Source organism: Ovis canadensis, chromosome 2, assembly GCF_042477335.2.
Source record: "Ovis canadensis isolate MfBH-ARS-UI-01 breed Bighorn chromosome 2, ARS-UI_OviCan_v2, whole genome shotgun sequence".
Classification (NCBI taxonomy): Eukaryota; Metazoa; Chordata; class Mammalia; order Artiodactyla; family Bovidae; genus Ovis; species Ovis canadensis.
This window is the reverse complement of record NC_091246.1, coordinates 241,547,189-241,574,994: the sequence shown is the minus strand read 5'-3', so window position 1 is coordinate 241,574,994 and position 27,806 is coordinate 241,547,189. Positions and strand designations below refer to the sequence as shown.

At 50.6% G+C, this 27,806-nt stretch overlaps 3 protein-coding genes and 1 long non-coding RNA gene across 6 annotated transcripts in view; 3 read left to right on the top strand and 1 right to left on the bottom strand.

The window, feature by feature from the left end:
- Positions 1 to 2,408, top strand: part of ZCCHC17 (zinc finger CCHC-type containing 17) — a 52,997-nt gene extending 50,589 nt beyond the window's left edge. For all 3 annotated transcript variants that reach the window (XM_069578773.1, XM_069578774.1, XM_069578772.1), the window contains exon 8: positions 7 to 2,408. In XM_069578773.1, the coding sequence (XP_069434874.1) occupies positions 7 to 168 (162 nt within the window). In that variant the 3' untranslated portion in view covers positions 169 to 2,408. The remainder of the gene's footprint in view (positions 1 to 6) is intronic.
- On the bottom strand, positions 1,618 to 10,493 carry FABP3 (fatty acid binding protein 3). Its single transcript, XM_069578776.1, has 5 exons — positions 9,993 to 10,493; positions 9,059 to 9,143; positions 5,387 to 5,559; positions 3,397 to 3,498; positions 1,618 to 1,908 (listed from the first exon to the last, which is right to left on the bottom strand). The coding sequence occupies exons 2-5, from the start codon at positions 9,129 to 9,131 to the stop codon at positions 1,855 to 1,857; spliced, it is 402 nt and encodes a 133-aa protein (XP_069434877.1). The 5' UTR covers positions 9,132 to 9,143; positions 9,993 to 10,493; the 3' UTR covers positions 1,618 to 1,854.
- LOC138434311 (uncharacterized) lies at positions 8,797 to 12,586 on the top strand. The gene is made up of 2 exons (XR_011254736.1): positions 8,797 to 9,668; positions 11,837 to 12,586. It is a non-coding gene; the product is annotated as an uncharacterized lncRNA (long non-coding RNA).
- A 7,457-nt stretch (positions 12,587 to 20,043) lies between these two features.
- SERINC2 (serine incorporator 2) overlaps positions 20,044 to 27,806 on the top strand; it is a 42,377-nt gene continuing 34,614 nt past the window's right edge. Inside the window, exon 1 of the mRNA XM_069578768.1 lies at positions 20,044 to 20,097. The gene's annotated coding sequence lies outside the window, so the exon portion shown is untranslated. The remainder of the gene's footprint in view (positions 20,098 to 27,806) is intronic.

Genomic DNA, 27,806 nt, shown 5'->3' with positions numbered 1-27,806 from the left:
TTTTAGGAAAAGAAGAAAAAGAAACATAGAGATAGGAAGTCATCTGACTCTGACAGCTCAGACTCTGAGAGCGATACAGGCAAGAGGGCAAGGCACACATCAAAGGACAGCAAGGCAGCAAAGAAGAAGAAAAAGAAGAAGAAGCACAAGAAGAAGCACAAGGAGTGAGAATGGAGTGTAGAGAGGGTGGCTGAGAGAAGGAATCCGGAGCCTGTGCTTTGAAGCCTTGGCTCTCAGAAAGACTCAGTAGTGAGAATATGGCCTCCCACCCTCTTCTCTCCCACGGGAGATGGCATCCCCTTGTGCCACAGGCAAGTCTGGGAGTTAGGTATCAAAAGCAGCTGCCTGAATGAGTTGTTCCCTTATCACTCTTGGTCCCTTTGCAAGTGACCCCTGCAGCTCACCCAGTTCATTCACCCAGCTTCATTCAGCAGGAGGTTGTATTACCCTCTCCAGCTGCCACTGCCAGAGCCAGATTCCTGTACAGGAGTCCAGGCTAGAGCCACAGGAACTGCTGTGGGGGTGAGTCTGGCTATAGCTGAACGGAGGGATTGGCCCCTACCTGTTGGCCTACCTACCCTGGCCTGATTGGTGGATGGTCTCTGCCCATGTGCTGGATGTCACAGAGGGAGACTGGCAGTATGAGGGAGAACACGGTAAGGAGTGGTGCTCACTTTTTCCATCCCCCCAACATGATTCTGCTATGTTAGAAGTGACAGCCAGTGGTCACAGCCAGAAAAACATTGTTTGCAGTGACTTAGCTTGTTTGTGACATTCCATCAGACCACTGAACCAGACAGTTCAAGCCGAATCATTGCTTTACTTTGTATTTACTACAGTGTGAGTCAATTGGTTCCATTTCAGGTTTCTGTTTAAAATCCTGGTACTAAATGGAAGTGTGTCAAGTTTTAAACTTACTGAGAGTCCTTATTAGTATAATCCCTCTTCCTGTAAACTTACAGACTTAAAAGTCACTGAGGCTGCATTAGGTGACAGGAAAACATTTAATATGTCACTTTAGACCTGAAGAGCAGCCCAGCTAAGGTACAGAGCCAGAGGCACTAGCAGGTCACAGCCTTCTTAGGAGATCACTTATAAGCCCTCACTTCTGTAATGATCAGATGACCTCTACCCTAGGGCTGACTGGAGAACCAGTAAGAACTTGTAACCATGAGTAATGGCCTGGCACATGTGCAGAAGCTCAGCAGTCATCTTGGCCAGTGGGTATTTTCTCCCACCACCACTGGCACAAGCCTGGATCTTGTGTTCTGAAGAGAGTCCACAGCATTCCATAGAGAAGAGCAACTGTCCAGACCCCCTGGCATTCAGTGCAGGATGGGCCAGGGGTGATGGTTCAGAAGTCCTGTCACTGAGTGATTATTTCAGGTTGGACTAGCTCATTTGGACTTAGGGAGGGGGCACTGTGAAGGCAGGGTGTAGGCACAGCTGTTTTATTTTTTGTATGTGTAAGGTGATCAGTTGTCACTGTCCCTGAGACTGTCCATTTCAGTCTCTCATCCAGTGCTGCTTCCTGAGTAGCAGTCTTTTCAGCCTACTGTCTGACACACACAGAAACTGAGAATCCCAGAATCATGTCACCAAAGGCAGAAAGGCAACTGGGTGGCCTTGGCTCTGCTTTATTGACCTCAGAGCACCCTTTGGATGCAGTTAAAAAAACAAACAGACACAATGAGAACGGAACTGGATCCAGGCTGGTGCCACCTGACCCCAGGAGAATTTCCCCAGTCAAGGTAGATTTATACAAAACGCCAGAGGAGAAAAATGAGGCAATCTGGTGCCGAGTCCAGGAGTAGCCCACTGGCAGAAGAGCAGTCAGTGGAAGGAGAGGGCAGGTCATGCCTCTTTCTCGTAAGTACGAGTGCAGACCGCACTGCCATGGGTGAGTGTCTGGAAAAAAGACAGTCAGATTAGGGCAAGGGCGTGGGCATGGAAGGTATTGGGAACACTCCATTCTGATGGGGAGAGCCTTCTACTACTTCATGATAATAATTTTCATTTACTGCCTACCTACTATGTGCCAGGTTCTTGACAGACTTTTTTTTCCTAATGCATATACCAAGTCTTTTTTTTTTTTGGCTGTGCCACGTGGCTTGCAGGATCTTAGTTCAATACCAGGGATTGAACCTGGAACACGGCAGTGAAAGTGCTGAGTCCTAAGCACTGGACTGCCAGGGAATCCACCCAAGTCTTTAAGTTAGGTATTGTAATTCCTCTTGCAGAGATTCGGGGAAATGAGCTTTCAGGGAGGAAGCAACTTGGTCAAGATCCCAGAGTGTTTCTCTTTCCCTTGTACCATTCCTTTCCATCCTTAGTGCCTAAGAAGGTACCTGGCACATAGTAGATGTAAAGGTGAATAAAAATGCCCAGAGACTCTTGGGAAAGGACTATCTTAGGCCACCAATTCTCCATTCTTTCCCTAACCCAGGGCCAGAGGCCAAAGCCCCCATCATCCTTCCAGGCATCATACAGCCAGGCCCATGGTTTCACCATAGCCTGACTGCTTAGCGAGTATTTGGTCCTGTATATCACATTCCCACCAGAGCCAGGTACCTCATTATAAACTGCAGGGCCCCTCTCCTGTGGGAGTGCAAGAATGCAGTGAGCAGGTTACACTGACCCAAGAAGGTCTGCAATGAAGATGCTGAGGTGAAAACCTGAGACCCTACAGAATAAGGAGGCAGAGACCACAAGTGACTGCTGTCTCTACCGCTGGGGGGTGTTCAGTCAAGGCTACATTCTTTGAGTGAGGTCCTTAAACAGACAGATCTGACAGCCTGGTTGTTGCTTTCAACCCAGGCCTTAGTCAGGTACTTGCAATAGGCCAGGCATGGAAAGCAGTCAGAGGAGGTGAGTGAGCCTGGAATGAAGTAGAAAGGGCTGTGCTGTCAGGGCCCAACCCATCACCAGCCTGTCCCTGCCCAAAGGGTTAGGAGATGGGAGCCTTTCCTACAGGGCTGGAATCCCATCTGGCTGTGCTTTCTGCCTCTCCCTGGGCAAGGCAGTGGGCCCATGCGGAGGATGAAACGAAGGCTGTAGAGTGTGCCTGCTGTAGTCCTCCCACACCAGCGAGGCTTTGTGCTCTGCAACCACTCTCTCCTTCAGACTTCCCAGCAGTCCTACAAGGTTGTCATTAGTACCCACTTTACAGTTGGACTTGGAGAAGGTGACTTGTCCAAAATCATGCACCCTATAAGCTGAGATTTATGCAGAGGCGTGTACAAAGCCCAAAGCCATGGTATTACGAGTCCTAATACCACCCAGGCCTGCCTCCACCCTCTGTTGGTCACAGGGCATGACCTTGGCTTTGCACAATAGGCTTGGTTGAAGGGACAATAGAAACCAATTGAGTAAGGCTTCAAAGTTGATCCATCTTACCAGAATGAGTTTCCCGTCAACTATTTCCCGCACAAGTGATGTCTCTTGTCCATTCCACTTTTGCACGTGGACAAGTTTGCCGCCATCCAGTGTCACGATGGACTGTGGAAAGAGGGTAGAGGCCTGAGCTGAGATCTGAGCTAGGATTGAGGGGCAAGAAGAGGTCTGGTCACTGGGGCCACAAAGGACTTAGCCTCTAATGCAAACTATTGATGGTGTGAGAACCAGAGCTCAGCCAGCCCACCTCCAACCTAGTCCCATGAGACGTCTAGTTCACCACTCCTGCTTGGCTGGAAGAGGGGCCTTCAGCTGTTGGGCAAGAAGGGAAAAGCAGGCAGTACAGTGAAGTCAGACAGCCTGGCTCTGAGAAGTGCCACCAGCCTTCAAGATGGGCACTTATCCCATATCCTGGGTGATGCCCACAGCCCCAGTCCCTCTGAGATACAGGAGATGGGTACCAGCCTAATCCCTGGGAAAGACCGGTGAGGAGGAATAATCCTGAGACTCCCTGGTGGTGATCACACACAGTGTCTAAAAGAACCTTGGGGATGCAAGGTATTGGAAAATTCGACTGTGCCGTCTGTATTCCTGTGCCCCTTGGTCCATATCATGTGGCCTCTCCCCTCCAGCTGATAAGTGAGCATCAACTGCTAGGTCCTGGGACTGGGTGCCCTCGAGGTGTTTCACAGCCCTGGTCAAATGTCCACTTCGTCTTCTGGGTGCTGCCAGCCTACATCAGCTGGCTCTCCTCTGGCAACTCTTCCCAGGTCCCTAGAAATTTGGGGGCTTTAAGCCAGGCTGGGGGACCCTGACGGACCAGCAGATCTAAAGAGGCTATGTGTATGTGTTTGGGGCTAGAGGGGTGGTAGGTGTGCACTCTTACCACCCCCTTCCTCCTCATTCCCATTCCTCTAGTTTTTGGTCCATTCAGAGCAAGTTATTTTTAGCCAAGGCATCCCAGAGAGCTACTACTGTGTTTAATTGGGGTTCTTGCCCTTCAAGAAGGTAGGCTAGCTCAAGGAGGTGAAGGTGTATGGTGGGGTAAGCACTTCTTTCCAAGGTGGGCTGTGATTTTGGGGTACCATCTCTATGCTGCTAGCTTCCTGTGTGATCCTGGGCTGGGCTCCAGCTTCCTCCACAGGGAGTATACTAGACCCTCTCCTGTCCTTGGGGGCAGCTGTGAGGAAGAGATAGGGTCTAGTGGAAAGGTGCTGCTAGAGGAACACCTTGTTGAGGGCAAAACTCCTTTGTTCTCTCTCCTATGCCTGGCTCAGGGGCTGGGAGGCCTGAGGCAAGCGGCCAAGACAGCCACCTGCAGACAAGCTGCCAAGAAGTTCTGAGACTGGACGTAGATGTCCTCTTCCTCCCTGGAAGGAGAGGGGCGGAGGCTTGGCGAGAAGATACTACAAACACACCACAGACAATGCTTCATCCAGAAGATAACTTTTCTTCCCTGTAGGCTGGCAGCACTAGAAATGGTTTCTCAGGGTCACTGACCAAACCCAGGAGGTGGAGGCTGAAGAAGTATCTGAGTAGGTCTCCACCTCTTGTCCTCAGCTGTATCCTTGGCTCCTGGCGGCCAGGATCACCTGTTCAGTTGAGGACCCTGACTTCTGGGCATTGTTCCTAAAGTACTTGAGGTCACAGCCATGTCCACATAACTTCCCCACCATCTATGGAAGGGGAAGGAATGCCAGATCAGTTGTATGCCATGTGCAAGGTCACCCAGCTGGAGCTGGTGTAGATGCTGAGGTCAGAATATCCTGGCTCTGTGCAGTCCAATCCCACAGGCAACAGGTAGATGCTTCCCAAGAAGACAGGGAAGAGAACAAGAGGACAGGACTCTTGCCTTTAGCACTTGGGACATCCCAGCACTCCACAGGCAGGCTTCAATCCCCCACAACAGCCCACCCCTCAAGGTGCAACAATAGGGTGCTGCCCTATTCCCCTTCAGGGCCTTCCATCCCCCACGGCTCCTTCCTCAACTCACCTTGACCTTCCTGTCATCTGCTGTGGTCTCATCGAACTCGACTCCCAGCTTGAAGCTGATCTCTGTGTTCTTGAAGGTGCTTTGTGTTTTTATGATGACTGTGTCCCCATTCACTTCGATGATTGTGGTAGGCTTGGTCATATTGGCCACCTGCCTGGTAGCAAAACCGACTCCTGAGGGCAGAGGGAAGGGTATGAGCATGAGCTGGAGCGAGAGGCAAAGTACAAGGGGCTCAGTGACCAACTCAGACCAGAATGTGGGGAAGGGAGAAGAGGCAGGTGAGAACTTTCAAAGATGTTACGTGGCTTTTTGTATTCAGTTTTTCCCATTAGCTCTGTGCAGTAAAGAGACATTACTGATTCCATGAAATGTGAGGAACTTAATGGACAAACGTGCCTCACAGCAAGTTAGTGGCAGAGCTGAGGGTAGAATAAGCTGCTATTAAGTGCCTCCTGTCTGGTAAAAACTACACATGTAAGTCTTTCAGTTCTTCCAGTCTCCCTGCAGGATTGATGCTAGTATCTCAACAGATGCAAAAACTGAGAGTGAGCTGAAGCCCAGGGTCACAAATCTGGAATTCAAATCCAGAATGTTTGACTGCAGAGCTCACTTCACTGCTCTGCTAAAAAAGCTGGAGCCCAAGGCTCGTCCAGGCCACCTGAGCAGCTTTCCAAGCACAGGCTGAGGGAGAAATAAAAGAAATGGGGACTTTGCCTTCTGGAATGTATGGACAAGGATTTTGCACTTCTGAAAGTTTTTGCTCTGAGATGCACTGGTGCTCATCCCCCATAAGTGATAAAGACATTTTTCAAAACATCCATAATCTAGGAGGTAGGCAGGAGGGAGTGTTGGTCTCTGTTCGGTTTTAGGCGAGGCCTGAAGTGGTAGGCAGGCAGACCTCCAGTCTAGGTCTCCTGTGGGGACTCCCCTCGGCCTCAGCAAGGCTTCCCCAATGCTGCAAGAGAGCGTGCAACAAAGAGCCCTGCAGGTCATGGTTTCCCTCATAGCTGGCCTTTTGCCTCCAACTTCCCCTTCCAACAGTCTCTGCTGAGCTATTCTCCAAGGGCAGAGGCTTTGGTGAGGTGGTGGGTGGAAAGTCCCTGATATGCCTGGCTTCACGGGTGGTTTTACTTAATGTTTATAAGAGCCCTGAACTGTTGGCTTTATTATCCCCAATTTACAAACGAGGCTTTGAGAGTGAAGTGACTTGTCCAAAGTGAAAGGATGAGTGGTTTATCTAAATTTGAATTTAGGCTCCAAAACCACTATTCCTCTTGGGCCACCCTGTCTCCCAGCATGCACTTCATCGAGGTCCTGAGCCCGCCAAGTGTGCCACTTGGCGGCACTAACTGACACTGACACTAATTAGGCTGGGCCTCTTCGTCCTCCGAGAACTTTTGGTTTAACGAGAGAGGCTCAGGCACCCTTTGCAGCTGTGCTGCTGCTGGCCCACCCTGCCTAGCCACTGAGGGATTTGGCCTTGCCCCCTGTTATCAGGGGCTTCCCAGGTGGCGCATGGTAAACAAAAAATTTGCCTGCTAATGAAGAAGATGCAAGAGATGCAGGTTCAACCCCCGGGTCAGGAAGATCCCCTGAAAAAGGAAATGGCAATCCACTCCAGTATTCTTGCCTGGAAAATCCCAAGGACAGAGGAATCTGGTGGGCTACAGTCCATGGGGCCGCAGAGTCGGACACAACTGATCACGCACCTGTTATCAGAGTGAGTCAGGCTAATCCCACTCCCCAGCACAGAGCAGGACCTTGTCACTGCGCAAGGAGCTCTGTTTACTTAGGACCTACCCAGAGGTGTGGAGTGTTTGAGGAAGGAAGGCACTGTGGAGTCAGTGAGGGACTGAGCTAAGAGCAAGTTACAGAATTAGGAGACCTGGGAAGAGACAGATTCCACTTAGAAATGAAGCTGAAGCTATTTACTAAGAGCTGAGGAGGGTCTTTTCTCCCCTTAGGCCTCTCATTTTTTTCCATCTGTACAACAAGCAGGCTGGGTGGATTCTTAGACCTAACCCAAGTTGGGGCAAAATAAGGGAGCAAGGGTGGTAAGGATGGTGCAACTCACTTCAGGGACCTAGGTCTTCAGTTCTAATGTCTGCTAGGAGAGACTGGGGATTGAGGGTGTGGAGCTAGCTCTGGGCATCCTATCTTCCCTACCAACTGCCTTGGGCCTCCTACTTCTCTAAGAATTATTGCCTTCCTGGAGTCATTGGGCATAGTGCTTAGCATAGAGGGGCAGTTGAGCACTTTGGCCTCAAAAGTCAACACTTGTGCTTATTTCAGGGGTCAGGAACAGGTGGGAAGTGCCTGGGGTTGAGCCCCCATCCCCTCCCTCCTTGGTTAACTGCTGTAATCCAGCTGTCCCCTGGGAGGAAGGCATGGAACCCACCTCAACCATGAACATTCCAGTTTTCCCCATCCCAGCTTGGGGAACTGGGATAATCTCATAGTTGGAGATTCCAGAGAAGGAATGTGACCTTCTCCCTCTAGCCTGTATCAGAAGGGGAAGGGCTGAGGTCAATGATGAATTAAGCAGTTCTTATTACTCCCACCCCCAGGGCCTATAGTGGGAACTGCTCTGAGTTGTCGGGATTTAGAAATCTAGGTATTCACATCAGCTCTGCTGTGGAATTGATTTGACAAGTTTCTACTCTTCTGGATCTTGGCTTCTCCATCTGTTGAAGCAAGGCATGGGGATCTCTGGAGTCCTTCTCTGCAAGATTCTTTGAATCTTCATTCTCCTCCATCCTGGCACCACACCCTCCTAGGCCAAAGACCCTCCCTGCTGTTACTAGCTCTTGGCTTTGCTTCAGGCCTCTTTGCTTTACCCCCTAAACATACTTTTCCCAGTGAGCAAGTTATCCTTGGGCTGCAGCTGATGATGGGGCCTTTTGCCCTACCCTACCACTAGGCTGGTTGGTGAGAAAGGGCAACCTCTAGCAACAATCCTTTACCCTAACTAACCCAACAAAGAGGAACAGAGGTTCTTGTTAACTCTGCAGGCTCATCTTACCTCCTCAAAGCCTGTTCACAGCTGTTCCCCCTTCCATCTTTCTCCTGGGGACTACCTACTTTATACCTTAGGACACTTCCCATCCATTCTATTCCCTTTCATGGTTCAGTTTCCAGTTCCTAAACTGCCCATGTTTCTTTTCTTTTCCTCCCTCCTCACCTTCAATCAGTGCTCCTCTTTTACTCACACCCCTGCCTCCAGATCCTAAGCCCTAATTCCTCGAAAGTGCCTCCCTGCCCCTCCACATCGACCGACACAGCGGCCCCCTGGCGCCTCCTTGCCTGCGAATTTCTCTGACCAAGTTCAGATCGTTAAAGTCCCCTCCCAGCATTCCCTGGCGGTCCAGTGGCTGGGGCTCCGCGCTTCCACTGCAGCGGGGCAACCGTTCATCCTGGAATGGGGAACTAAGATCCCACATGTGTCGCGGGGAGGCAAAAAAAAAAAAAAAAGCCCCCTCCCAACAGGCCTCGCATGCCCTAGCCCAGGCTGCCACCTTCTCCGCGTCTCCTGGCTCCCCATCCTTGACCAGGAGGGATGCAGCAGGCATACAGGATCTAGCCAGGGCTAGAGAACTGCTCCGATCGTGCACGCGGCCAGCCCCTCCCCAGCACAGCATCCATCCCAAGCCCAGCATCCCGAGCCGTCCTCACCGAGTGACTTCATGTAGTCATCGAAATTCTTGCTGTCCACTAACTTCCAGGTACCCACGAAGGCGTCCACCATGGTGAAGCTGGGCTAGGTCGGGAAAGAGACGACAGAGAACGCGTGCAAGGACGCTGGGACCAGCAGCTCCCAGCCCGCGCTGCCGCTTTAAAAGGCCCCTGTGTCACGTGACGGGGCGTGGCCCACACCCCCGGGCCCGAAATAGGAAGCCCCAAGCAGGCCCTCTCTCGCCGGGGGCTGGTCGCCCATCCCCCAATGCTCCCAGCGGCGAAGTGGCAGCCGGTGGCACCCAGTTTGCCTACGTCAGCGCGGGTCCCAGGCTCCGAGTCCCTGCCCCGGGCTGGTAAGCCCTGCTCCCTTCCCTGGCCTCAAGGCGCTCTTCGGAATCTGAGAAGGAAGCAGTTGGGGGCACGGTGCCCACGAGCTGGGGCGCAGGCCACCGACATCCGTCCCCTGGTCCTTCTCCGAGCTTGAGGTCAGAACAAAGATGAGAAACCAGAGGAGAAAGGAAACTCGCCCTTGGGCATGATGCCCACGCCGGGAAAGCGCTGGCCGACTCTTGGCGGCGCTGGCATCATCTCGATCTTCATTTTACAGGTGAGGGGAGCCAAGATTCAGCGTGGGGCTGACAAGTTCGCAGGAAATAAAGAGACGGTGAATGGGGAGTCTAGATGGCGAGCCTGGTCTAGCTGGTCCCAGACCCCGTGCTCTCCCACCGCTCCCCACTCTGCCCGATGGCGGGGAGAGGCACCGGGGGCAGCGTGTGCCCTCTGCTCGCCCCCGGCAAAAGCGTGACCCTGTCCGTCGCCCCGCGTCTGCCCCACACGTGCTCGCCCCTCCCTGCGGAATGTCTACCGCGCGCCTTTCCGCCCAGCTGTCCAGCTCCCCCTCCACCCTGCCCGTGCGCCAGGCTTTTCTGACCTGTGCGCAACAGCTCCGAGCCTTTGCTCCTGTCGGCCGTTGCCTCCTCACTCTCCTTTCGAAATGCCCGTCCTTTTAGCCGGCTCTTCAAGGCTCAAGGACAGCTCCGTTCTGCCTGACTGCCGCTGGCCCCCAGCTGTCGTCCTTTCTCTGACCTTCCACCGGCAGGCAGCCTTCCACAGGCAGCCTGCACTTTCAGAGACTGTCGTTAATCTACCTTGACACTACACTTTCCAAAGCACTTTTAATAATAAGATCCACCTTGTGTTGTTTTTTTGCATGCTGGGGGCTTTAAGTGCATTGTCTGATTGAACTTTTAAAACCAAGTTCCTGAAGTAGGTGTTATTATTATCCCTTTTACAGAGGAGCAGACTTGAGGTTTAGAGGAACCCTTCCTTCTTTTAATCTAACAGTTATTAAAGCACTTACTTTGTGCCAGGCCCTGGGCTAGGCTCAGGAAAGACAACTGGGAACATGACACACACTTACGAAGGAAAAGGCAAAACGGAAGGGAATGGTGCCCAACTGCACTTGAGCCAGTGGAGATCCACAGGGTGGGGCCTAGGAGCCCTGGGATCCCTCCAGCTCTGCCACACACGTACAGTGTGGCGGGCCACCTCCCTGGACCTCTGCTTCTCTATGTGGAAGTAGAGAACATCTGCCTCCCTTCCCCTAACGTTCTGGGAAGCAGGCCAGGGAGGAAGAGCCCTTTCTCCCCCAAGTTCTTGGTTCTGTTGGACAGGTCCACTTGCCAGAACTGAGCGGGCCTATTTCTGCCAAAGCTGCAGGGACAGGCCTCAGGGCTAGGCACAGAGCCCCAGTGACCTCACTGCCGGAGCAGGTGCAGGAGGAGGAGGGGATTGAGCTGGTTTCCAACTCAAGGTCACAACCTTTAGACACAGGGCCGCCTCCTCTCTCAGACACAGAGTGGCTGGAGAGCCAGGGACCAGAGCACTCTCCCTACATGGTCCTTATGAAGCAGTGCTGGAGAGCTGGGGTGGGTGAGCAGCTCCTGGCAGATAGATCTGGGTTCCAGTTCTGATTCCAGTGGGTGCTACCTGTGTGGATGTGGGGCAATTCACTTAAGCCACACTGAATCTCAGCTTCCTCTCAAAAATGGGGGAAATGACAGAATTTACTGCATAGAGGTGTTGGAGGCTCTTAAATGCTAAGCAGGATAGACTGAATCAGTGTTCAATGCTGCTGCTGTTATTACCATTATAGGATAATTATTGTTATTCCATGATTAGTGCTGGACTCCTGAGACCTGCTCTCAGCTCTGCTCCTGACCTACCGGGCCACACAAGGCAGATTGCTTTGCTTCTCTGATCCTCAGTGTTCTTATTTATGAGACAGGATTAGAAACTGCTATAGCTGTGAGGAGGGGGCAGCTCTAGAGATCTTCAGAAGTCTTTTGTGTCCTCTCGTGAGCCCTGTCTAAGCTGAGCAGCACAGTGCTTTGAGAAACTAGACAAACCCCAGACCCATTATTCTCACAGCTCTACCCCCATCTTCACCCGCCCTGCGCAGACCTGGCTCACTGGAATTGACTCCCAAGCCACACCCTGTCTCCTTACTTTTATCTTCCCTTTTAGGTATGTGCAGCCTTGTCCTCATCCCTCTGCATCCTCCCCGCCCTCTTGTGCTCACTACACTGGGGGAAAGCAAGACAAGGGGAGGGAATGTGTGAGCCCTGTCCCTTTTCCTGTCCCCTCGTTTTGTTGCCCTTGGTAAATCCAGATGTGGATTTAACATCTAGCAGGCAGCAGAGACCAGTCCCTGCCAAGAGCAGCATCACCCCAGCCCTCGCCCTATAGTGATGTCACTGTTCTGTGTTTCCACAGCAACCACAGGCTGGAAAGATGGAGAAGAGGAGAGATGAGTAACCAGGAGAGAGCCAATGAGATGGGCCGGCAGCACCGGATGATCTGTGGGGCCATGGGAAGGCGGGCGGCGGAGGCCTACTCAGCATCTTCAGCTGTTCCCTGGCCCTCCCTGCCATCTGGACGCCTCCGCTAGGGGATGTGCTGCTGGCACAGGAGAGATGTGAGAGGTAGAGGCCAAAGAAGCTGAGCTCGGAGGCTCCAGTGACCCAGGGATATGGAGACCCTCCCTTTACCCCTTCAGGGCCTAAGTCTGTGGATGCTGACCACCCTCAGCCCACCCCCAATAACTGGGAATTTTCCTCTTTGGCTAGTTATGGTGGTGAGGTTCTCTGCCTCTGCCTGCCATGAAATCAAGTCTTGAACAAGCTTTCCCTCCACACCCTCATACCCCTGCCTTGGTGCATGGTCTGTTCAGAAGCAGTATCTTTGGGAAGAGGCCTGGCTTCTAAATCCCAAGCCTGCCACTTACTAGCTAGAGACCCAGAACTAGTGCCTTCCCCCTTTTGAGTCTCCTTTCCTCCCAAATGGAGGGAGGCCATCTACTTTTCTGAATTGTCATGAGGATGGAAAGAAATAACAGATGGTAAGCCTCACACACACTAACAATGAATGGTGACCCCCCTCACCCCTTCTCCTTTCTGGGTCTCCTCCCCAGGGCAGTTGACCCAGCAGTGCTCAACAATAAACCAAGGCTCTTTGAGACCCATAGGAGAGGATCCAAATATATCTATTTCTCTCCTCTGATGTCACTGGGTGCCTTCAGATGCTGCAGAGGAGTTTCCTCATCTCTCCCTTGCTGTCTCTCCCTTAATAAATTGAGCATTGCCTGTGCCCAGCACTGTGCTGGGCTCAGTGGGGACCAGGGGGAACAGGAGAGCCACAGCTCTGCACTCCCTGAACTCACAGTGTGGTGGGGGGACAGCTGCCACGGTGGGAGGAATGGAGTGTTCTCGCTGTCACTAGGAAATCGCTTCCTCGTTCCCCTAGAGTTCTAGATACTGTGGGTCTGAGAGAACAAATGATGGCAAATGACAGGTTTACTCAACACTGCTTTGCTTTTGAGAAACTGCTGCCTGTGGCAGAGTGCTCCCTGGAAGGAGAACAATGGCTCTTCTTGTGGAAGGTTGGGTGGGGTGGGGTGGATGGGCTGCAGCTCCTGGTGGAGGGCAATCACTCTTCCTTCTCAGAAACTGGCCGTCCTCCCTGTTGCTGGTGTAATCAGCCCAACTCTTTTAGCCTTATCTCGTTTGTTTCATGAGTCTAATTTATTACTTAAGTGCTGCTCTAGGGGAAATGCCTGGCAGATAGTAGGCATGAATGAATGACTACTGAATACTGAGGGAGGGAGTGAGTGAACCCATGAGTGAGTGATTGAATCTGTTTCCCTCCCCAGCTTTAGGGTCTCAGGAGTGAGACTCGCTTGCATTCCTATCCTGCCCTTGTTATTTATCTGCTCACTGTGGCCTCAGATCACCATCTCGCTGGGTCTCTTTCTCCATCTGCAAAAAGCAGTCCCCACCCAGCTGACCTCCCAAGGACTCTGGGAAGATAAGGTAGGATTGGGAATGCAATTACAAAGATTAATTATTTCTCTTCTCAGCCTGCTTGGAGAGGCAGGCCCCACAGCGCCCATGCTGTGGCCCCTACACAGCAGCCACTCTGCCCTTTTAGTGCCTTGAAGGGGCGCCATGTTTCTCGCTTGCTATCTGCTTAGAATACTCTTCCATCCCAGGCCCTGCTCTTTTTTATTTTATTTCCCAAGTTTTATTTATTTGGCTGCACCCAGTCTTAGTTGCAGCATACAAAACCTTCAGTCTTCATTGTGGCCTGTGGGATCTTTTTTTTTTTTTTTTTTTTTCAGTTGTGGCAGGAGGGATCTAGTTCCCTGACCAGGGATTGAACCTAGGCCCCTGCTCTGGGAGTGTGGGGTCTCAGCCACTGGGCCACCAAGAAAGTCCCAGGCTCTGTTCTTTTAGTTAATTCCTGTTCACTTTTCAGCTTTTACGCTTAACTCTCTTTGCCTCTAGGAAGCCCTAAACCTCCCTGTCATAGCACTTACCCTACTTTCATGGGATCCTTTTGCTTCAGAACCTGTCTTCCTATTGGGGCTTTCCAGGTGGCGCTAGTGGTAAAAAACCCACCTGCCAATGCCAGAGATATAAGAGACTCAGGTTCGATCCCTGGGTCGGGAAGATCCCCTGGAGGAGGGCACGGCAACCCACTCCAGTATTCTTGCCTAGAGAATCCCATGGACAGAGAAGTCTGGCGGGATACAGTTCATACGGTCACGAAGAGTCAGACAGGGCTGAAGCGACATAGCACACACAGACACTGTCTTCCTATTAAGCCAGAAACCCTGTGAAGGCTCCCCGCTGTGCCCACAGGGCCTGGTGCAGGGACGGGCAGGGCTTTATAGAGTAGACAAATGATCCCTCTCCAGCAAAGACAGCCACTTGTCCTCGTCAGTGCTCTCTCTGTTTGAAGAGCCCCCTCCCACCCCCACCTCGCCTGCTGCCCTCGGCTCTCTTCCTGCCAGAGTATCCCATCTCCTGGCCTCTTTCTTTTCTCATTCCATTCCTGAGGGCCATTTCCGGTGTAGAGTAGGGCCCAAGTCCTCTCAGGGGAGAAGGGCCCTTTTGGACACATAGGTGTAGCCTGAGTATCTCTGGGGACAGGGAGGCTCCCAGGAAATAAACCAGATCCTGGACTTGGGGCTGCTCCTGGCTTCTTCCCCAGATTACTCCTCTATCAGATGAAAAATGTGCCTCTGAAAAATTACAGATGATTAAGATTGGATTAGGTAAAGTATAATTAGAAAGGTGAAACTAGTGCTTACAAAATAGCACCTCAGACCACCCTGAGCTCCGAGTGCCATGTGACCTGGCGCCAAACAGGTGGTTCAATGGTCACTCCCTCGAGTGCACTTCATTCAGGAGTAGCTTGCCCAAGATTCTGGGAAGTTTCAGCAGCTCCAGGAGGCCCAGGGAACCTGGTTGGTGCAGACATGTGACCGCTGTATTGCGTCCTTAGGTGAGGAGAGCTGGCAGGCCATGGCAGGGGGCCTGGCAGGGAGTTGCTGTTGGCCTCGGGAATCTGGGACCAGGCGTGTTCCAGGAAGCAGATACAGAGCCAAGGCTGTCAGCCTGGCTGGGCCTTTTTTTAGGGGCCTGGGATCCTGGGGTTGGCTGGGGGTCAGTGAAGGGCAGCACCCCTGGGCCCTGAAGTGAACAGAGACACTCGACAGGAAAAGGACAGAGCCTTATGTCGGAAGGGCTGGGTCGGCTGGGGGACAACCAGGACCAGAGCCCACAGTGAGAGTTTTCCCGTTCTGGGGCGGGTGGTGGCAAGACTAAGAATTACAAGGTTGGGATCAGAGGCAGGAGGGATGTCAGATGAGCACGTTAGTCTTCCCTGCACGGGGGTCATCCAGTGCAGGGGTGAGACGAGCCCAGGGAGGTGTCAGGAGCCCAGGGCCGGCTCTCCACGTCACCTTCTCTATTTGATGAACCAATGTATGAACTGTCAGAGGCAGGGGGCTGGGTATGGAAAGACCGCTGGTGGGCACTTGAGACATATCAGCTGTGTGAACTTGGCCAGTCAGCGTCGGTGCCTGTTTCCTTCTCTGTGTGAGGGGGCTCATAATAGCTACCTTTCAGAGTTGCTTGGAGGGGTAAACAAGACTGTGGGTGTTGAGAAGCTTTGTATGCTGTAAACTGTGGTGCAGAAGATGACCGCTAAAGTCAGTGCAGCCCTTACTAAATGCCAAGCACTGGACTTAACAACTTTCTGTCTTTCAGTTCTTACAACTCTAACGATGATTCAGGGATGTGCGTGCATTGTCTCCATCACCCACTTGCACATGAGAGTGAGGATTTGGACCCAGGCATACTTTCTTTGGAGTTTGTATGTTGTTATTCGGTCACTCAGTAGTGTCCGACTCTGCGACCCCATCAACTGCAGCACACCAGGCTTCCCTGTCCTTCACCATTTCTCGGAGTTTGCTCAAACTCATGTCCGTTGATTTGCTGATGCCGTTCAACTCAACTGTCTCATCCTCTGTTGCTCCCTTCTCCTCCTGACTTCAGTCTTTCTCAGCATCAGGGTCTTTTCCAGTGAATCAGCTCTTCGCATCAGGTGGCCAAAGTATTGGAGCTTCAGCATCAGAGTTTGTGTGGCTTAACTGCTATTCCACGTCACCTTTCCCTGCAGCCATCTTTGCCCTGTCTCGCTCTGCAGCCTTGGGCCAGGCTTTTCCCTTCAGTGTCCCCAACTCCATGGCAGGAGTTGGGCCAGGTGATCTCTTTAATCCTTCAACCTTTGGCAGTCCGTAGTTCAGGGAGGGAACTTCCAAGTGGGGAAGAGGGTGAGGTGGAGCAAGAGGGATGGGGACAAACTTTTCCAGCATCTCTGCCCCAACCCTGCCCCTCCTTAGTGGATGGACTGGTAGTTTCCCCTTTGCCCTACAAGTTGTGGGGCCAAGGGAGCAGGTGATGTTTAGCCCCAGCCTGAAATACTCGCTGGTTGCTGAAGGGGCAGTCACTGAAATCCGAGTGCCAGGACGCCTGACAACAGGCAGGCAGGGCCTGTCTGCTTTGGCTTACAGACCCTAGAGGACAGCAGGGCCACAGCCCGCTAGAGCCACACCTCTCCACCCACCCATCCTGGGCCCCCACCTCCTTACTCAGGGTCAGTCTATCTGGGCACCAGGCCTGGCCTGGGGTTTGGGATAGGGCTATTTCTAGGCGTCCTCTTTGTCTCCTTGGCCTGGGCCTTCAGCCAACTCAGGGCACCCACATACACCACACATACACACTCACACCCTGTATCCTTCTCTCTCTCACTCACTGAACTTGACTGCCACTGGCATGATGCCTGGGACTGTGCAGGTCACTGACAACCAACAGATATCCCAGACTTAACTCTCATTCTTGAGAGATGGGAGAAGTAGATGCATCTACAGATTATGACAATACAGAAAGACTGTCACTATTCCTGTGGGCTGTACACAGACCATGAGAGACCACAGGAAGGAGCCACTCATTCTGCCAGTAGGGCCAGGGAAGGCTTCCCATAGATGATACCCCATGATACCCTTTGGGCTGGGTCTTGATAAATACATCAGAGTCTTCGGGTGTGGGGAGAGGAATTGGGAAAGCAGGGGAAGTGGGAAGAGTTAAACAAGGGTGAGGTTTTCCTGCTGATTGATCTGGGAAGGGAGGATAGCTTAGGGCTAGGCAGGAGAAGGCCTTGCCCATCATGGAGGAAGTGGCTTTTCTTCTGAAGGAATGGGAAGCCATTGAAGGTTTGGGGGCAGGGCAGCACCACGATCTGACTCATATTAAGGGAGGAGTTTTCTGGCACTCCTGTGAGGCTGTGGCAGCTGTCAGTCTGCTCACCCACGCCGGCAGACAGCCAGAAGGGGCGAAGCAGAGTGGACACGCCTCTCCTAATTAACGGCGCGACCTGACGGCTACACACGCCTCCTCTCTCTGGGTTAGATGATAGCCATGCATCCACGTGCAAGCGAGACTGAGAAACGTGGTTGTTATTCTGGACTGCCTGTTAGTCTAGAAACAGGAGAGAATGGGTATCGGGGGACTAGAGGTCTCTGACACAGTGGTTAACAGTCTTTCTCTGAAATCAGACTTCCTGACTTTTCAGTCCTGCTTTGCCACTCACTGGCCATGTGAGCAGGTCACTTGCCTTCTCTGTGCCTCACCTGAGGGTTCAGTGAGCTAACACACCATGTCTTGGAGCAGAGCCTGGGACATAGTGAGGCCCAGGGCTGTCTTTGGCTTCTGAGAGAAGGAGTGTTTGGGGAACAGGTGCTGCCTGAATCCCCTGGCAGAGCTGAGATCCCTCTGGGGGCTAATGTATAGCTGGGGCACCCAGGACTATTTAGCCCCTTTAAACTCCATGGTTTAGCTGAGGCAGAGGACGCTGGGAGCAGGACAGGGGGGTCATGGGAAAAGAAAGGTCAGTCTTGGAAGGAATTCAAGAATACGTGGGCCAAGAAAAAGTACCCCTGGGACCTAGGAGCTCCAGAGGCAGCCAAGCGTGGAGTCCCACTCGCAAGAGTAGATCTGCCAGGACCGGGAGGAGGTAGGTAGTTTTGAGTCCAGGGCACGTGAAGCAGGGCTCACGGACTCCGCCTCATACCTGCTCTGTCACGCCAGGTTTGCAGCCACCTTTACCCTTCTCTGGACCTGGGTCCTTCCATTTGGAAGCTGGGGATCACTTATCCCTGCCTTCCTGCATTGTGACTGTGAAGAGATGTCGGTCCTGGCTCTGGAATCTGGGTTGCACCTGCAGGGCTGAGCTCCCGGAGGGATGGGTGGCTGTGGATGACAGTGCGCCCCCTCCTGGGAGCTGGGGGCATTGCAGTCCGGTCCTGCTGGGCCACGTGCCTGTCCTACCTCTTCCCTTGTTTGGCCTGTGCTCCTCTTCCCAGGCTACTGGCTGTGAAACAGGGTGGGATAAACGCTGATGTGGGAGGGAGAGGAGAAGAGCCTAGAAGGATTGGAGTGGGAGGGAGGAGTGGGGAGAAGATACAGTAATTTCAGGAAAAAGGCAGAGTGGTAAGATTGAGGGCTCCTGGGCAGGGATGAGAAGCTTAGTGAGTGGCGAGGTATCTAGAGTTAGCTTTGGAGAGACTCCTGTTCCCCATATTCAGGCCCAGATGCAGAGCTTGCTGAGGGCAGGCGCTGTGCCTCCCAGATCCCCCTGTCCCCTTCCAGGGCACCGATGGTCCCCTGCAGAAAACAGGCCTGCTGTCAGAGTTCGTTGGTTGACTCAGCACCACCCTTGGCCATCATGAAGCTCCTACGCGCCCCCCGCCCCCTGCTGCCCCAAACACATGCTTCCAGACTCTGCTTAGGGGAAAATCTGGGAGGAAAGAATGCCCTGGAAGGCAGGAGATGGGGTCCAGACAAGGCACCCTCTGCTCTGTGGCCTGGGACAAACCACTTGCCTTCTGGAGTGGTCTCCCCATCTGAATAGCATGAGGGGGCAATGTGGTTTGAGAGCCATTTTACAACAGAACACCACAAACAAATATTTAGGTAGACGTCCAGGAGATGAAACAAGTAAAAGGGAGCTGAACTGGTGGAAGCCGGGAAGGGTCCTGGAATGTACTTGTGTTTTCCAGGGGGCTGGCGAGGCTGATGTAAAGACTGCCAGGGTGGACACTTGGAACTCTGGGCCTGGCAGGGCTGGCTGCCCTACCCCTGCCTGTTCTTCCTGCAGCCTGGAGGTGGGGGTGAGGATGGTGGTGGGGAGATGGGTGTCTAAAGGAGTTTTGGCAAAGAAGAGGCAGAGCCCATCCCGGGTTACCTTTCTGTCCCAGCCCCACTCCCAAAGATAGAATGTTCCCTGCCACCCCCCGGGGTCCCTGTGCTGGAGGGAGGGATTTGGATTCCAGGGTCTCTGGATGCTTACCTGGGTTTAGAGTCCCATGTAAGAGGATGAGAGGAAAAATGAAGGGGAGCCACAAGGTTTGGTATCAGGAGGCTCCTGGTGACCCCAGTGGTGGTCTGGAGCAGCCATTGCCCCTCTCTGGGTCTCATTTTTCCCATCTGTACAATGGATGAATGCAGTGATGTCCTTAAAGCCTCCGTGACTGGAGGAAAGGTGGGGGTGGAGCTGGAGCTGGTGCTGTTGGTGCTGGGTTTCCCAAGAGAGATGGGCTCCTACTTGGAATTCAGAGGCAGGGATGGCGGGTGTGGCATCAGAGGCTTGGAGAGGGTGGGGTGGGGTGAGGCGGTCTGGCAGGAAGATTTACTCTGAGCCTGGGCTCTGCAACTAAACTGGTGTGTTTTATTTCTTCTCAGGGGCTTCCCTCATGGCCCAGCGGTAAAGAATCTACCTGCCATGCAAGAGACGTGGGTTCGATCCCTGGGTCGGGAAGATGCCCTGGAGAAGGAAATGGTAGCCCACTCCAGCATTCTTGCCTGGGAAATCGCATGGACAGAGAAGCCTAATGGGCTACAGTCCACAGGGTCGCAAGAGTCTGACGCAAGTTAGCAACTAAGCCACCGCCACCACATTCCCTCTCAGGACCACACTTTCCCATCTGTCTAAGGGGACCGGGTGCTGTCAGATCCAGGAGTCAATGACTATCTAGGTCAGACTGGGCAGGGATTTGGAGCTGGCCCGAGGTCAGGGTCCTACTGTGCAGAGCCGAGAGTGGCCGTCAGAGGCCATGGGAACCCAAGAGTCAGGTAAGATGTAAATGCTGAAGAGAATTTAAAGTTGTTGTTATAACAGCAACTTTTTGGGGTTTCCAGAAGGGCAACCAGGGTCCCAGAATGAGTTGGGGACAAAGCCAGGGACTCCTGATCACCTGTTTCAGCTTCTCTCCATAAGAAGCCCTGATCAAGAGGTACAGAGCAATCTGGGAAGTGGGGAAACTGGCTCTTCCCTGATCTCTGGGGCTGGGGAGGTGGGGAGGACAGCGGTGACGCATCTGGAGATGATGGTGCATAATGTTAGCCCAGCCAGCATGGCTTCTGCTTCTCTCTCCCTGGGATGGCGATCTGGAAGGTCCACTGCCCTTGCTATCTTCCCGCAGGGGCGGGAGGAGGGGTGCTGTGGGACATGAGTTTTGCAGAGACAGAGGTGGAGGGGTGAGTCTGGGCTAGGGGGTATAGGGAGGAACTGAAGACAGGCTATTCATTGTGTCTGGGGTGGGGTGGTTACCTCCTTGTTCAGTTCAGTTTAGTTGCTCAGTTGTGTACGACTTTTTGCGACCCCATGGACTGCAACATGCCAGGCTCCCTGTCCATCACTAACTACTGGAGTTTACTCAAACTCATGTCCATTGAGTCGGTGAAGCCATCTGACCATCTCATCCTTTGTATCCCTTTCTCCTCCCTCCTTCAATCTTTCCCAGCATCAGGGTCTTTTACAGTGCATCAGTTCTTCACATCAGGTGGCCAAAGTATTTTCTTCAGCATCAGTCCTTCCAATGATTATTCAGGACCGATTTCCTTTAGGATGGACTGGTTGGATCTCCTTGCAGTCCAAGGGACTCTCAAGAGTCTTCTCCAACACCACAGTTCAAAAGCATCAATTCTTCGGCTCTCAGCTTTCTTTATAGTCCAACTCTCACATCCATACATGACTACTGGAAAAACCATAGCTTTGACTAGAAGGACCCTTGTTGGCAAAGTAATGTCTCTGTTTTTTAATAGCTGTCTAGGTTGGTCATAACTTTTCTTCCAAGGAGCAAGCGTCTTTTAATTTCATGGCTGCAATCACCATCTGCAGTGATTTTGGAGCCCCAAAAATAAAGTCTGACACTGTTTCCACTGTTTCCCCATCTATTTCCCATGAAGTGATGGGACCAGATGCCATGATCTTCATTTTCTGAATGTTGAGCTTTAAGCCAACTTTTTCACTCTCCTCTTTCACTTTCATCAAGAAGCTTTTTTAGTTCCTCTTTACTTTCTGCCATAAGGGTGATGTCATCTGCATATCTGAGGTTATTGATATTTCTCCTGGCAATCTTGATTCCAGCTTGTGCTTCCTCCAGTCCAGCGTTTCTCATGATGTACTCTGCATAGAAGTTAAATAAGCAGGGTGACAATATACAGCCTTGACGTACTCCTTTTCCTATTTGGAACCCGTTCATTGTTCCATGTCCAGTTCTAACTGTTGCTTCCTGACCTGCATATAGGTTTCTCAAGAGGCAGGTCAGGTGGTCTGGTATTCCCATCTCTTTCAGAATTTTCCACAGTTTATTGTGATCCACACAGTCAAAGGCTTTGGCATAGTCAATAAAGCAGATGTTTTTCTGTAACTCTCTTGCTTTTTCGATGATCCAGCTGATGTTGGCAATTTGATCTCTGGTTCCTCTGCCTTTTCTAAAACCAGCTTGAACATCAGGAAGTTCACGGTTCACGTATTGCTGAAGCCTGGCTTGGAGAATTTTGAGCATTACTTTACTAGCGTGTGAGATGAGTGCAATTGTGCGGTAGTTAGAGCAACTTTGGCATTGCCTTTCTTTGGGATTGGAATGAAAACTGACCTTTTCCAGTCCTGTGGCGACTGCTGAGTTTTCCAAACTTGCTGGCATATTGAGTGCAGCACTTTCACAGCATCATCTTTCAGGATTTGAAATAGCTCAACTGGAATTCCATCACCTCCACTAGCTTTGTTCGTAGTGATTCTTTCTAAGGCCCACTTGACTTCACATTTCAGGATGCCTGGCTCAAGGTGAGTGATCACACCATCGTGATTATCTGGGTCATGAAGATCTTCTTTGTACTCTTCTGTGTATTTCTGAAACTCTCACAAAGACCACCATTCTAGTCCCAAGTCCAGAGGAAGAGACACCTCAGACACACACTGCTGGGACCAGGGACCTGAGACCCTTTGTTGCAGTGCTTATACCTGGACAAATGTCTCCTCAAGCGACAAAATACAAACTATAAGAGACTAAAAATAACTGTGTACATGCACAGTTGGGGCAAATTATGAAAACAGATATGAAAAGGCCAGAAACCCAGCTGCTACATCTGAGGTGTCAAGAGCAAAAATTAGGGTGTTGTGCATGGTCCCTGCACACAGCACCACCAAGGGGGGTGAGAAGACCACCCAAGCCACCCCTCTGACCCGACCCATGAACCCACCCCTAGGGAGGGCTCCCTCCTGTTGCAGCACAAGTCCCAGTAAAACTTTGCCTGAATTTCTCATCTGGCCTCTTTATCTGTTGCTATAGATTACACAGTCCAGGAACCTGTCAGTAACTCAGCTGCATGTGACCTCACATACATACCCAGACGCCTGCTCACATATCCCCAACCCTTGACTGATGACATAATTGGTGGGGCCCAATGCAAAGTGGGCCCCTTGTTTAAAAAGTTACTAAGAAAATTTTAAAAGAAAAATAAAAATTAGTAAGAATTCCAAGCATTAAACCACAAGGAAGGCCCTTCGAGTGTGGGGCCCTGTTGGGCTGCATAGGTCTCACAGCCGGGAAGCTGGCTGCATGCCTTGACCCACCACCGCTGAGGCACACACACCCCTCCCTCCAGAAACACACAAGAGCACTGGCCCCTGGGTTGTTGAGCTTCACAGCTGGGTAGGTCCAGCCGCCCTTCATCTGGGCTGCATAATCTCTCTTACCCTTCGTACTCCACACAACTCACCCCTGCACATACCACTCTGCCTGTGGGCTTGGGGGTGAATGATAGACAGGAGGGCAAAGCCAGCTCCTCTACCCATGCTGTGTGCCGGCCTGCAAGGGCACAGCTGATGTTGAAATGCCAGTAACAATAATACCTAACACTTGTTACACATTTACCATGCGCTAGGCACTTCTAACACTTTATATTCACTCATTTAGTCCTCACAATTTGACCAGAGGTATGGTCATGTATCACCGTTTTACATATAAGGCAATTCAGGCACAGAAAAGTTGAGTCACCTGTCTGAGATCACTCAGCTAGTAAGGGTGCTGAGATCTGAAGCCAGGCTGTTTGCTCCAGAGAGCCTTCTCTGTCAGTGGTTGCCGTGGTGCTGGACCAGGAATGTACCAGGCACTGTGTACCCAGGACTCTTGGGGCCTCTTGGGAAATGATGAAAAAAGATGATTATGATGGAGCATCACCTTGACTGGGATCCATGGGCAACCACGGAAGCCCGGTGATGGTCACCAGGTTGCAGACACATAGAGTTGACTGTCTTTATTCCAAGCTCACTATATAGAGGATGTCTGAGCTAGAGACTTACTCCTTTTCAAAATCTTGTTGCAAAGAAAAACATCATATATGTAATGAGGGCATTTTCACCGACGATGGTGTCAGTTACATGCTTGGATCGTAGACCCCACGTGGTGGCCAATTAATCTAGAAGACTTTCTCATGAACTGGAATGAAGGGAAACCCGCCCTGCCAGTGAGTCCTGGGCACCCAACTGGCCACCTTAAATATCACTTAAGAGTCCTCACAGCCCCTGCTCACGCTCCCCACTCAGTGTGGCCCTTGAGGCCGGGTCTGAATCCTTGGCCCCGCCCATCCGTCCGCTCCAAGCCACCCAATCAGATCATTTGAGAATTGTGGACCCGCCTGTCAACCCACCCAGGATGATCTCTGACCTAAGAACAGGTAAACTTGTAGACTAAACCAGCTGCCTTCACCTTCACTGTTGTTTGCACAAAAGGAAAGATGCAGGAAACTGTGTACAGGGGCAGAAAAGGATGAGGTAGCCTCCAAGGGATGGATGGAGGGAAAGGGGAGCTGCCCCTTTTGCTAATGGTCATAATTTCTCTTCCTCCCCTACGTTCGTCCTTAGGATAACTCTTGCTGTCGTGTCTGTTAGCTTGAGAAATGGCTGTTACGTGCAGCCAAATAGCCTTATTTAAGTTTAAACTGGAAAACGGAAGAGTACCACAAAGCCCCAGAACGTGTTGGTCTTATAGTCGTTGTTGAAGAGGAGACATCCCAAAGCCACAGAGCTACCCTATGTCCTGGGAGTGTCCCCAATGGAAGCATGAAGTCATCTGTCTTTTGTCTTGAAAATGCTTCCCACTGTGGAGAGGGCTTCCCCAAGTGGAAATGAAGCCGAGTTCCCTTACCAAGTTTATGATTAATCTCTCTATCCAAAACTTTATTCCCTTTCTTGTTCCCTTTGACCTCAATCCTGTGCTAACTGAACACTCATCAACCAGAGTCAGATGACTAAAATTGCTGTTGTCAATAACATTTTGTTAATGTACTACAGTTGCCATTACAAGATATGCTCATTAATGTACAAATTTAGGTTGTTTTTCCAGGGTAGGATGACTCAACTGACCGCTACCTCCACCCCAGCTGTGGACCACCTGGTCAAATAATCATAAACTAGAGACATCTTGACTTCTGAAACTACAATTAATTAAGAAATGCTACAGAACCGTCACTAAAAGTGAAAGTCGCTCAGTCATGTCCGGCTCTTTGTGATCTCATGGACTATACAGTCTATGGAATTCTCCAGGCTAGAATAGTGGAGTGGGTAGCCTTTCCCTTCTACAGAGGATCGTCCCAACCCAGATCTCCCACATTGGAGGTGGATTCCTTACCAGCTGAGCCACAAAGAACCTTCACTAGGCAATGATTAATCCTAGCCTCTTTGTTCTTCTGCTTTAAAAAGAATCCCTAACTCAAAGACCATGTTGGGGTGGATTTGAGTCTTGTCTCTCCCTCCTTCTTGATGCCCTGAAATAAACCCTTACTTTGCTGCAAACTTCCTCTGTCAGAGTTTGTCTTTCTGCATTGCTGGCACACAAGCCCTTTGCTCAGTTTCAGAAATGTGCTTTGCAAAGGATTTTATTAAACTTGGGCTGTCCAAGGGTGTGCCAGCAAATATTTGACAACTGGTTCTTCAGAAATCCAAATGTATACGTTATATACATATACACGTTTGTTATAAATTTTACTGATGAAATGGATGTGCAGAACACAATGTGCAAATCACGCAATGGAGGAACTCTTGATTGTAAATTCCACGTAGTCAATGGATTCTCCAGGTTTTCATTTTTGGTGAACTCCTGTATGTCTAGTTAATCTGTGGTTGTAATTCAACCACCGTTTGAAATGGAGTTGCATTTTAGTCTCCTGGGCTAACTCTCCTCCCAATAAATTTATTGTCATTAAATCTGATATGTGATCTACTGTTACGCTACTCTCAGTTCAGTTCAGTTCAGTTCAGTTGCTCAGTTGTGTCTGACTCTTTGCGACCCCATGAATCGCAGCACGCCAGGCCTCCGTGTCTATTACCAACTCCCGGAGTTCACTAAGACTCGCTTCCATCAAGTCAGTGATGCCATCCAGCCATCTCATCCTCTGTCGTCCCCTTCTCCTCCTGCCCACAATCCCTCCCAGCATCAGAATCTTTTCCAATGAGTCAACTCTTCACATGAGGTGGCCAAAGTACTAGAGTTTCAGCTTTAGCATAATTCCTTCCAAAAAAATCCCAGGGCTGATCTCCTTCAGAATGGACTGGTTGGATCTCCTTGCAGTCCAAGGGACTCTCAAGAGTCTCCTCCAACACCACAGTTCAAAAGCATCAATTCTTCAGCGCTCAGCCTTCTTCACAGTCCAACTCACATCCATACATGACCCCTGGAAAAACCATAGCCTTGGCTAGACAGACCTTAGTCAGCAAAGTAATGTCTCTGCTTTACAATATGCTGTCTAGGTTGATCATAACTTTTCTTCCAAGGAGTAAGTGTCTTTTAATTTCATGGCTGCAATCACCATCTGCAGTGATTTTGGAGCCCCCAAAAATAAAGTCTGGCACTGTTTCCACTGTTTCTCCATCTATTTCCCATGAAGTGATGGGACCAGATGCCATGATTTTCATTTTCTGAATGTTGAGCTTTAAGCCGACTTTTTCACTCTCCTCTTTCACTTTCATCAAGAGGCTTCTTAGTTCCTCTTCACTTTCTGTCATAAGGGTGGTGTCATCTACATTCATTAAACTGAGACCTCTTTCAGCTTCAGCACTTTTGTTAATATTTTTTCCATCACTTTCTTTAATCCAGAAAGTCAACAAAACAGCAAATCAAGTCCCAGTTTATAACATTTGCCAATTCCCATGTGGCCAACTTCAAGTTACCAATGTAATGAATCACCAAGCCGACTTGCAAAGAGGTGTGCGGATGTACATCTTTATGCCAGAGTTCCGCTATTCAGCTACAGTGGATGCAGATAACCATAAAAGAATAGTAAAGTGTAGTAAAATCATTAGGAAGTCATGAGTGTTGAGTATTATCTTTATTTTAACATTTCTTCTTTTTAACTGAATTGTAGTTGATTTACCATGTGTTAATTTCTTCCATGCTGCAAAGTGGTTCAATTATATATATTCTTTTTCATTCTGGTTTATCCCAGGATATTGAATATAGCTCCCTTTGCTATACAATAGGACCTTGTTGTTCATCTGTATTTTAATATCTCTTAATTGTAAATTCATATCATTTAATTTTTTAAGACAATGACTCTTCAACAACCTGAAATTGCAGAATTCCCAAAACTTTAGCAGCTGACTGCTGTGAGCTGGTGTGAGCCAGCTTGGTGCGCTGCTTTTCTTGTCACACCCAAACACATCCCATGGGACATTGCCAATAAAAGAGGCCCCATGACTAGAGAGACTGTGGTGAAGCTGTTTACCCTGGAAAATCTGAGCTGGTTTGTGCCTTGGAGCAGAGGAAGAAACTTGAAGCAATGACTCTGTCAAATTCAAGGCCACATAGACGCAGCTAGTTTGGCTTGGCCATTTTGAGTCCTTCATATCAAAATATGAGTTTTCTTTTTATTATTAAGGCTCACCAGACATCTCTGCCCCTTGACCTCAGCCCCTCTCTGCATCCCACTCTGTGTCTGAGACTCACTTCACTTGTCACAGTCTGTTGATACCTCTTTTCAACTTAGGCACCCAGAGAAGAAGCCCTTTTTTTTAGATTTTTCTGTCTCCATCAACAACTTGCTTGTCCCTCTTTCCCAGGTAAAAGCAGAATTTTCACTAAGATCACTATCTTTGCACAAGTCAACGTGACAGGAAAAACTGTTTAATTTTAGAAGAATTTAGCACCTGTTTTACTCATCCTCACCTTTCAAAACCCTACTCACATGTTACCTCCCTTCTGATGTTTCATTTTCCAACACTGCTACGGCTATGACTTGTCCATAATCTTATCGTTCCTGTTCAGACAAGAGTGTGAATGTTTGTTTACTAATCAGTGCCCCTGACTTGACTGTGAATTTTTCCTCAAGCGCAAGGATTGTGTCTGTCTTGTATGCTATCGTATGACCAGTGACCAGTACAGGGTCTGGTCCTAGGTGAGGGTTTTTTCAGTAAATATACCAGATTGAAAAACTTGAATATATATTCAATGCCATGTGACGCTCTATATTGGAGAAGGCAATGGGAACCCACTCCAGTACTC

What these genes read in the sequence shown, in the direction of transcription:
- FABP3 (XM_069578776.1), bottom strand. Translation starts at nt 9,131, where the DNA reads ATGGTGGACGCCTTCGTGGGTACCTGGAAGTTAGTGGACAGCAAGAAT. An exon ending in TGACTACATGAAGTCACTCG is followed by an intron (nt 5,560 to 9,058) that starts GTGAGGACGGCT and finishes CTCTGCCCTCAG; the next exon opens with GAGTCGGTTTTGCTACCAGG. An exon ending in TTGACGGGAAACTCATTCTG is followed by an intron (nt 1,909 to 3,396) that starts GTAAGATGGATC and finishes TCTTTTTTCCAG; the next exon opens with ACACTCACCCATGGCAGTGC.